The sequence below is a fragment of the Bacillus rossius genome (genome assembly GCF_032445375.1).
Source record: "Bacillus rossius redtenbacheri isolate Brsri chromosome 9 unlocalized genomic scaffold, Brsri_v3 Brsri_v3_scf9_2, whole genome shotgun sequence".
Classification (NCBI taxonomy): Eukaryota; Metazoa; Arthropoda; class Insecta; order Phasmatodea; family Bacillidae; genus Bacillus; species Bacillus rossius.
In genome coordinates this window covers 31281191-31292044 of record NW_026962013.1, presented here as the reverse complement: position 1 = coordinate 31292044, position 10854 = coordinate 31281191, and the positions used below count along the sequence as shown (strand labels likewise).

The following is a 10854-nucleotide window of genomic DNA, read 5'->3' as shown; positions in this document are numbered from 1 at the left end:
AATACATCACGTAAGCCTTAGATTTTGTCAACAATCAAATGTAAGCAGGCTTGTGATTTTTTTTTTACTTTTTTACTTATTACAAATCATGAACAGGTCACCGTGGACTTTAAATAATTACTTATATCAATGTAAACATTCCAAACTGTTACAAAAATCCATTTTCATCTAGTTTCAATAATCGTTAAACATATTAGGTATATGAGCTGTTATGTGTCGTGCTGCGCCGCCCCCAGCTACTTGGCGCCCTGGGCGGTTGCCTGGTTCGCCTGTACCTTTGAATATATATACTGTATAGAAGTCGCCAGCCCAGGTTAAAAATTCTAATACGGTTTTGAGGTAGTTGGTTAATTCACCGCCGCAATCGCCACCATCTCTAGGGCATCGACTTGTGGTGGTCCCTAGCGGACAAGTGTCGAACTCTTCAAACACCCCTTCCCCCTCCTGTTGAACGACGTTGAGCTGCAGTGAATGATGGATGAGGGGTGCGGGGAATGAGAGCGGGCGACAGTGCTGCGCTCTAACGTATAAATAACAACTAAGACGATACAGGACGTTACGGCAGCGCCCTGCAGCGGTGAAGTTCCCAAGCTGCTCATCATACGCTTCTGAAAAACGTAGAGTAAATCCTATCCACTCGCGACTTCTATACAGTATATATATTCAAAGCCTGTACGGACGCGCCGGCCCTGTGCGTGCGCTCCTGGCGCTGGCAGATGCACGCCCCGCGCCGAGAGACTGCGTCTCCGCGGGCCCAGCTTTCTCCCGGGCGCTCCTCCTGGTCGGAGACAAGAGTCCCCGTGCTCCTGATCGTGGTTCTCGCTTCCCGGAACCCGCCCTGGACCCCGGGCCCTCGGCGTCCGGAGTGAAGCCGAACATCCACTCACCCACGAGCAGGCACCGAACATATGCCAAGTTCGCCGCTGGTTCGTGCAACTTCGCTGTCGGAATTTAAAAAAAAAAAGAAAAAAAAGTGAGCGATTCTTCCAGCACCCACCAGAGCTGTGTATTTTGCAGGACGTGTCCGGACTAGGGATGGACGTAAGAGCGTCTCAGGCCGAAGCCTATAAGTAGGAACACCTGTATTTCGCGATTTCATTTCATGTCAAGGTATTTCACAAAACACTGTAGCTTTTTCTAAGAGTCATGGCTAGGGACACCTGTATTTCGCGATTTCATTTCATGTCAAGGTATTTCACAAAACACTGTAGCTTTTTCTAAGAGTCATGGCAAATTGTGAGGTTGCAGCAGTACGGTGACCACATTCTCATTGGCCCCGTCAAGAGCGGGACGACACCTCTCACCGACCTCAGCCAATAACCACAGGAGAAAAGCTACAGTATTTTGTGAAATACCTTGACACGAAATGTATTCGCGAAATACAGGTGTCCCTACCTTTAAGCCTAGCCATGCAGGGATAGGGTCGCATGCATCGTGTGCTTTTTTTTTTTTTTTTTTGCGAAGATTTGCCAGCCATGGCTGAATTGGCGCCGTGACAACAACTCCCCCATCTTAAATCTAGATTAAAACAATGTTCAGTTGGGCCCATGGACTCAGGGAAAACCCTGTGAGCACAGGCATTAATAATGTAACAGTGCACGGGAGGCAGAGGATGGTATATAGATTAAGAGTTGGTTAGAGTAGTAAAGAGTCTACCATGATGAAAGTCGGGCCCTGGGACTCGATGTCTGTTTTCATATTTCAACTCCGCACATTAATAAGCATAAGATAAATCAAATTATTGAATAGTCAATTATCTTCTCCATGTGTTTTTTTTTTAAATATGCATGAATAAATCATCAATCAAATTATAAAATTACGTAACAATTTTTAAGAAATACTACTCAGTTATGTCTCGAAAACGTATTTCATATCTGCCATGTGTTGTACAAAGTTCTTTCACGCGGTATATAATTTGTTACGTTATTCTTTTCCATTTCGCTGTACCGATTTTATGAAATGTTTCACGTACTTTATGATTATCCTGTATTTCTTGTAGTATTACAAACTGTTTATTGGCAACATGTTTCCAAAGGATTTTTTTTTGAAAGTATATATATATATGGTTTCTCTGTAGGGAGGAAATAAAACACGAAGATGCACGAGCCAGAATACTCAGGCGTCCGACTCGGGGATCAATGAATGGTTGGCAGGTTTGTTTGTCTGTCCGTGCGAGAGTTCGCGGTCGCAGATTGACATGCTGTCCGTGGAACGCGGCGCGCCGGCGCGCTTCCAGCTCACGACGCACACGTCCAGAGTCGCAGCTCTCTTGAGATGCTTCCCCGTCTTCCACGATCCTCCCCCCGCTTCACCCTCCTTACACCCCTTTGTCGCATTCCAGTCCGGCCATCCCGGGGTTTGCCTGAAGTGACTCCAGGCAAAAGCTGAGGTGTAACCTCACTGCAGGCTTTTAATATATATACTGTATAGAAGTCGCGAGTGGATAGGATTTACTCTACGTTTTTCAGGAGCGTATGATGAGCAGCTTGGGAACTTCACCGCTGCAGTGCGCTGCCGTAACGCCCTGTATCGTCTTAGTTGTTATTTACACGTTAGAGCGCAGCGCTGTCGCCCGCTGTCATTCCCCGCTCCCCTCATCCATCATTCACTGCAGCTCAACGTCGTTCAACGGGAGAGGGAAGGGGTGTTTGAAGAGTTCGAGACTTGTCCGCTAGGGACCACCACAAGTCGATGCCCTAGAGATGGTGGCGATTGCGGCGGTGAATTAACCAACTACCTCAAAACCGTATTAGAATTTTTAACCTGGGCTGGCGACTTCTATACAGTATATATATTCAAAGCTGCAGGTCAACGCATGGCCCCCACAAGGGTGGGGCTGGGTGGAACCCTGGGTACAGGACCCAGCCACATTTATTTTTAAATGTTTAACTATTATAAATTTTTACAAACTAGAAAAAAACATGTCGAATATTTTATAAATAAAGATTATCTTGGACTTATAAAAAATAATTACCATAATTATACCCTGTATTTTAAAAATAATGTAGGTAAGAAATAACTATGCAATTATAGTGTAGCACGTGACTGTAAAATGGGGGGGGGGGGGGCGCGTCTCTGATCTTGGGTACAGGGCCCATAATCGAATGTGGGGGCCATGGGTCAATGCCCCTTGACCTAGCCTCACAGATAGAATTTTTCTGTACTTTCACAAAAGATTCCTTTGGAAATCAGTTGCCAAATAAATAGTTTGTAACACTACAAGGAAGAATTTGTAACTTTGTACAACACATGACTATGGTTTTTTCTGCATACATTATATACGTTTTTCGAGATGATACTGAGTATTTCTTACGAAAACTGAAGCATAATTTTATATTTTAATTGAGGTTTCATTCAAGCATATATTTTTTTTAAACCATGGAAAAGATAATTTAATATTTAATAACTGTACTTTATATTGTTTTACTGTGCTTCCTAATGTGGGCATTTAATACTTGAAAGCTATTTTGAGAACGGTTTACAAATAACTTAAATAATAACTGTAATCGATTAACGGAAATGTGACACAAATATGACGGACGTATTGCAACATAAACCCGTATATAGTCACTTTCGTAAATATTAGGATACACACAAAACGTATTGGTGTGCCAAATGAAACTTTATGTTAGTGAAACTACCCTGGAATATGTTTGTTGAACTAAATTAGTTATAGTAAACAGTAATCACAAGTTTTAAAATAACTGAGAAAACTGGCATTACATACGTTGATTATAATACATATTCTCCTTAAACATTTCCAATAGGTTTAGTAGTTAGTGGTAGAGAGAGTGGTTCAAATCTCTTCAAAAATATTGTATATATTTTTGATAACATTATAGTATAATAATGTTGATTCAGCTCAGTAAGTAAACGGATTGTTTTTAGGAAGTATTTACAGACTGATTTCTGTCGTTGCAAAAACAAATGTACAAACTTATACTTAGTGTTATAGTATGTGTTTTAAAATGTTTCAGGTTAATATTTTTTAATAGTGCCACAGAAGTGAACCTTCTAATGTGTGCGGAAACTTTATAGTATAAACTGTTTAGTAAATTTTAACAAATGAGCAGTATTTTAATAAAATTCCTTGTCGAAAATCAGGTCCAAAACCGGGGTTTTATCTGAGCGGTTTCTAATAGTTTCACATTCCCAGTTCTTTTGTGCTGCTAATTGCCATCTGCGTTTATGATTCAGGCAGCGAATTCTAGCGGCGGGCACAGAAAGTATGTGCGCGATTCGTATCCACAAGTTTTAAGATTTGAAAAGCCAACTATTTTATATAATCACGCTAGGCAATACTACGCAAATTTCGAGTCCAAAATTCGTATTATAAGTTTATTTGCAACATGAACACGAGAACACATGAGTTTGTTCGTTACCGAGGTTAGGTGTTTACAACTCGCTGGCGAGTACTGAAAAACTAGCTCACAATTTTGTTTAAAAAAAAAAAAAAAATGTAATTAATAATACGTAACCTTGAAACACAATCGCATTGGTCGTCATTTGTTACGTATTGTGGACGCAACAGACGCGACAGTGTAAATGTTCCGTGTTACCCGTCTCCGTTTGTGGAACACACACGGGCCTAACAGCGGTGACGGTCTTCGGCGTTCGACCCGCGGAGGATGCGCTCGTCTGGCGAGGAATGTGGACACCGACGAAGGTCAACATGCTGCCTCGGACGGGTCGCCCCTTCCCACCACTCCCCCCCCCCCCCCCTCCCCATCCCCTCCCCCAACACGCTGGCCAAACCTCACCAGGCTGTCTTTTACCGCTGCGGCTCGACAGCGCACCTACTCCTACACTCCGCTCCGCCAGATGTCGGTCGCAGCGACGTGCCGATGACTTGACTTATTTCTCAAGTGAAGCCCCTTTGGGCGCCATGGGAGTAAAAAAAAAATTTTCATGGACGAGTTTCAAAGCAACGTTTTCGTGAAACATTGTTGTTGAAACGATATCCGACGCCAAAAGCACAGAGAACTGGTACTTGGCCAAAGAGATATAAAGAGAGCAGTATGCTACATACGTTGCTGGGCTCGTTTTCCTCTTTGTGCGATGATTCGTCCCCCCACGCAATAATAATAATAATAATAAGAAGAAGAAGAACCAAGAGAGATAGATAAACGAAAGAATAACACAGAGAGAGAGCGCTTGCGCTTGTTTCGGAAAATAGATATAGGTACCCTATACAGTCAGCTGTGAGGGCCTTGAATTCTATATTTGTTACCAGCGCGCTCGAATTCCTCCTTGTTCAAACCAGCAGCGTCAAGAGCGCTGTTAAGAAAGTCCCTGCATTTCTCACATAGATAGCACTACCTGTTATGAATTTCGTACCTATTTCCTTCAGAGATCTGGGATGTTACAAATGGCAGAATTGTTTGAAGAAACAGTAACATGCACACTTTCTATTTATGGTGTGAGTATTACAACAGTGAGTAATATTTATTGTTAATTAATCATTATTGATTAATCAATAGTTATTGATATCCTGGGCAGTTATTTTGAAGTGAGTAATAATTTTAATGCATGTTTATTTAGAAATAGGTATTCTCTCTCTCTCTCTCTCTCTCTCTCTCTCTCTATCTCTCTGCCATTTTACCCCTTAAAATATACTTAATAGTAGAGCAGAGGTTTGAATTGCCAAAGATGTCTCATTTCTATCAAGTGTACTCAGTTACACACATTCTTATTTTTATTACAGACAATCTGGGGAAAAATTCAAAACTATATATACATTTTTCAAAATTTATTTTCTAGCAATATACATATCATGCATTTTAAATAGCAATAATTTACATTTTTCAATATATTTAAATCAAATGGTAAAAAAAGAATACACGCAGTCATTGGCTGCAAACAATACAAGAAAATTCTTAATTAAAAATGTTTAGACACAGCACATTGTACATAAACATCAACAATTTAATTTATGAAATATTTACACTATAAACATACGAGAAACTACAGCATTTTGCTATATTTCACAGGTACATTTGTCAATAAATATTTCACAAGAACTGCTTTCACATACAGCTATCTGAAGTTCAAATCACACACATTCACACAGTTTATATTACATTCCATCCACTAGCATGACTTCAGCATGGTCAGTTTGATGCTCTTCTGCAGCAGCATCGAAAAAACCGCCGTCATTGCTTCCTGCTCGAAGAAGCTGAAAATAAAGGAAGTCCATCTCAATTAGCAATTTAATACAGAATTCAAGTGACATAAAAAAATTAGGGTACAACTTGAAGATGTGAAAAATAAAATATATCAGCAGATATTTAATTTATAATTTTATCTGAAACTCAACTAGCACATTGACATTGTAAATGAACAATTTTATTTTCAATAATTTGCACTGATAAAATACACTTATATATTATTTTCTAATTTTCAACCCTCATAATGAATTGCTTCCTCTTGATTTGTGTATACCAAAACATTTAGCAAAATTAAAAGATATCCTCCACATAACTTTGTGCAACACAGTAACAACAAAGAAAACTAGATGATTTGTTTACATGAAAATGCAGCTCCTGTGGGTTTATTGGCAATAATACAATTCTTAGATGATTGGAATTATTTTTTGCAATGTCTATAAATACTCTTGGGTTGACGGGGTATGATTTAAAAGTGAAGATATTTCCTGTGAAAATACTAGAATTTTGGTTACTATAAAATGATTTATGTACAAATGATAAAATGTAGACAAAGTTTGAATAATGGACAGTGCCTTAAGAGCCCTTTTAATTATGATCATTAACAGTAAGTAGTGTGTCCGATGCATAGAGTGAGCCTAGTCCTGTGGCTGGACGAAAGGGGCAACTTTGAGTCCTGTACCCACATGGGTCACATTACGGCCCTGTTACGCAGTATCTACCGGGTACGCGTGTCCTTTCATGTGGTGGCGCTCATGCTAACCGACCTACGACACCCAACGTAGTGAAATTCCTTAAACACCTAAAATTATCAAGTAATGCAGTCTGCCTCCCAAGGCAGGCCACGAGGATATTAAAACAAGTTTTTAATGGCATTTACGACGAGAAAAAAGAATTACTAATCAGTGATGGCAAGCGATCACATCCTTGAGGTGTTGGCATGACCTACCTCGGTCGGTGATAACTTCAGACTAAGCTGGATATAAGTAAATGGCCACTGACCAGTGCCCTTTGCACATTCGCTGATGACCATTATATTATAATGGATTCATGCTGCATACTTTAAGAACCTACTACATTAAATGATTCCAATAGTTACCACATATTATGTTATTTCATGAATCTCTTTATAATAGTTGTATTTAAACATATTGATACAAGAACTTTAGCGACGATGTTGGCCAGCCAGTCCGCGCAATCCATTATTGCTACACACCAAATCTGATTTGCAGTGATACATTGATAACCCCCTTCTCCTTCCCCAGAACTTTGCCACTGAGCCTGGAGATACTCTGCGTCTCTCGAGAGTTCAGCACGTTTCCACAGCCTCGTCTGCGTGAAGTGGTGTAACCAGGATGCTATTGTTCTCGAAGTTTCGAGTGTTGAGTCAGGATACTTCGAAGAGTGTGTATTTAAGACAGAAGACTGACCTGCAAAGGCAGTGAAGTGAAGACAGTTTGTGACCCCTTGGTGAGCGATAGCGGACGATGAGTGGCGGACTTGTGTGCGAAGATTGGTGCATCGGGGACAGAAGCAACCGGGTGTTCTATGAGGCGGACGAGTGAGTACTGTGAAGCAGTTAGTTGAGACCGAGGTGTGTGGTAAGCGAAGAGCAGAAGAGAGGGTCACTGTTAAGTCAAGCTCCAATGGGAAGAGTAAATTGTGGATTTAATGAAAGTGTGATTAATTTGTGGACAGAAAATTAATTTGTTATAATTTAAAGAATAGTGTTAATATTAAGTAATATATAAATCTGTATTTTATTAATTGAGCTATCCTTTCCGGATCTGTTTTCTCCACATGTAACAATATAAAGTTTGGAAAACTTAATTGTTGTCGAGGGATGTGTTCAGAAATATCTAAGTTCGCCTGGAAGCAATAGGACAATTTAAAGTTATTTATTTAATAGTCGATGCATGTAACTAGAGAGAACAAACTCCTTAAAGAATAAAAATAAAAGTTACAATAACATTTCATATTTATAGGAATGTCACAAAGAATTTTAAAGCATTTAATCACCCCTTCTTCTGGGTTAGTGGCACGCTATTTTAAAAACAACACCACCCACAGCACATGTAATGTTGAGCATGTAAAAAAAAAAAAAAAAGAGAGGTTGCGGGTAAAGGGTAAGGACTTGGCGTATTGGCGTGACCATAGTGAGTGTAGCCATGGACGATTACAGTCTACCACTGTTGACATTATTAGGTAACTCAAAACTTGCTTGAAAATTGTAAAAAAAAGCTGTCTTTTGGGCATTGTATGTTAGGTCAACCTGGTTTTTATTTGCCAATTTTTATTATTAAATGGTTGTATCTGATGAACAAGAACATAATTTTACCCTGAACATGCATCCCTAAAAGAAAATCAATATCAATGCATTGAATGTACAAATTTTTGTGCAGCATATTTATAAACATGACTTCAAGAAAATTTTCAGTATTAACTCAATTTTATTATTTTGGTCCTAAGCAAAAATTAAATGACATAAAATTGGTTAAAATATAAATTATCTAAGAAATTGTATTTATGACTTCTAAACAAAAAAAAACTGGTACCTATACCCTAGATTTTATAAAATTTCCTGATTCAAAATTTTTTTTAAGTATAAATAAGTTACACTATCAAGAATAACTACAGATTTTCATTTGCTTTTGTTTCCACCCAAGGCAGTGTTAATGTGGGTGGGAGAAGGCTACTGCTCAATGGAGACAGTGTTAATGTGCTGAAAGACCAGATGTTAAGGTAATGAAGCTTATACCACAGGAAAATTACTAAAAAGGTTTTGGTACAATTACTAACCCTTTGAACTCATATGTTGAGCCAGGTTTGCTATATTTAAATTCCTATTGCAATTTCTTTGTTGCGTCTGGCTCTCCAATATCCCTCAAATCACGTGATCGTTCTATGCAATGTGATTCAAAGGATTGGCGAGCCCGACCCTAAAAAAGATTGGAACAGACAATCAAAGTTGGCGAGTCTGGCTTGACGTAGGAGTCCGAAAGGGTAATTTGTTTGCAGAAAGTGAAGAGAAACTGTTGTTGAAACTCACGCCTGGGAGGAACCGGAGGGGCTCCAGTAGTGCTCTTTTCAGAGGGAGCAGACACGTTCATGTACTCCCGGAGATTTTCTGATTCGCCGCCTGGGCAGGGGAGGGGGTCCGTCCCGTGCGAAGCAGGCGTGCTCTGCGGGCCAGACTGTGCGCCGACCTCCGTGCTCGGGGCGTCCCCGCCCTCGGTCGAAGCTGTGTTGCCGTCGCATGTGCCACTGTCCGACTGCAGGTCGAGGTACTCCGAGCAGCATTCGTCTCTGGCGGCATTTCCCCCTTCCTTCGCCAGCACAGGTTTCCCTGCAAACACAATATCTTACTGGCTGGTTCCAACCATGCGCAAATTGATCGCTGGAGTCACGATTATTTCAGCTGATTTATTCCACTCTAGGCTGGACCTAACTTGCCCATGTTTAATCGGGAATCCTCTCTGACCGATAACAGTGTCACATTCTTTGAGGGGGTTTCACGTGATTGGGTAACAAATTCTTCTTGTTTATAATAGGCTCAAGGTGGTAAAAGGCATATCAAGAGCACAGTAGTTCAATGTGAATCAGATGTATATGTGTTTCAATTATGTTTTGCTACCCTGTGATACAGCAAAATAAACGTGACTTTATTTATTTAATGACTCAGGTGAGCAGTCACCACTGTTTACAACTGCATTTACCATCCTCCCTCATGCCTGTTTTTTGTCTAAATCTGAGGGTACAAAATAATATAACAACTGGAAATAGACAAAATAATAATGAATAAACAGAATTAGAAAAATAAACACCAAGATTTTCAAATTGTGTTTGGCATGAATGAATGGGCTAGAGAAAATCTTCTATAAAAATCATTTCTGTTGTGTATTGGTGTGTTTACTTTGATTGTTTCCTGGCCTATCATTATCAACAAATATTTGTTAAGTATACAGCAAAAATACTGTTAAAATAAAAGTCTCAAGAATTTACAAATTTTTTTTCTAATATTGATTACTACTATGTGTATTTTGTGTGTGTGTATGCAACCATTATAATAATTATGATGGTACAAATTGGTACCAATTATCAAATCCAAATTTTCTTTAATCCAAATCTCAAATTCGAATCTCAAAGAGTATAGGCCTACCAATGAGTCCAAAATAAAACAATGTACAAGGAAAAATATATTAACTATAGTGTTGAAACATTTAACCAAGGGCGCCCATACCCGGGGGCAGGGGGGGGGGCCGTGGCCCCCCCCTAGCTTTCAGGGAAGGAAAAAATATATAGTGTAGTCAGGTGTTTTACTTTAAAGAAAATTATTTAAATTCGGTATTATGTAGAAGTGGTTCAACACGAATCTATTATTTTATATCGTTTTTTACATGTCTACTTCATTTTTTGTTAGTTCAAGCATTAGTTTCTGCTGCTGCGATATAAGGTGTTGTGTACAGGGAGAAAACGCTGTTCAAGCGCAACGCCCGTGGCGAGTCATTCCCCTTCGTAATCCTGCCCAAGCTCACTCGATAACACAACACAACAGATTTAGACCAGTCAGAGTTAGACGACGCGACAATTGACATGTGCTTGCAGACGGCGAAATGTTTTGCTACTTTTTCGTCATAATAATGTGTATGTTCACAAATAACATCTCAAAACAGAGATTTTTCAATAGTCT

General features: G+C 39.7%; 1 protein-coding gene across 10 annotated transcripts in view; it reads right to left on the bottom strand.

Moving 5' to 3' along the window:
- Positions 1 to 5734: 5734 nt before the first annotated feature.
- Positions 5735 to 10854, bottom strand: part of LOC134542929 (phosphoinositide 3-kinase adapter protein 1) — a 101450-nt gene continuing 96330 nt past the window's right edge. For all 10 annotated transcript variants that reach the window (XM_063387530.1, XM_063387531.1, XM_063387532.1 and 7 more), the window contains 2 exons: positions 9214 to 9510; positions 5735 to 6175 (listed from right to left, as the gene is read on the bottom strand). In XM_063387530.1, the coding sequence (XP_063243600.1) occupies positions 6153 to 6175; positions 9214 to 9510 (320 nt within the window). In that variant the 3' untranslated portion in view covers positions 5735 to 6152. The remainder of the gene's footprint in view (positions 6176 to 9213; positions 9511 to 10854) is intronic.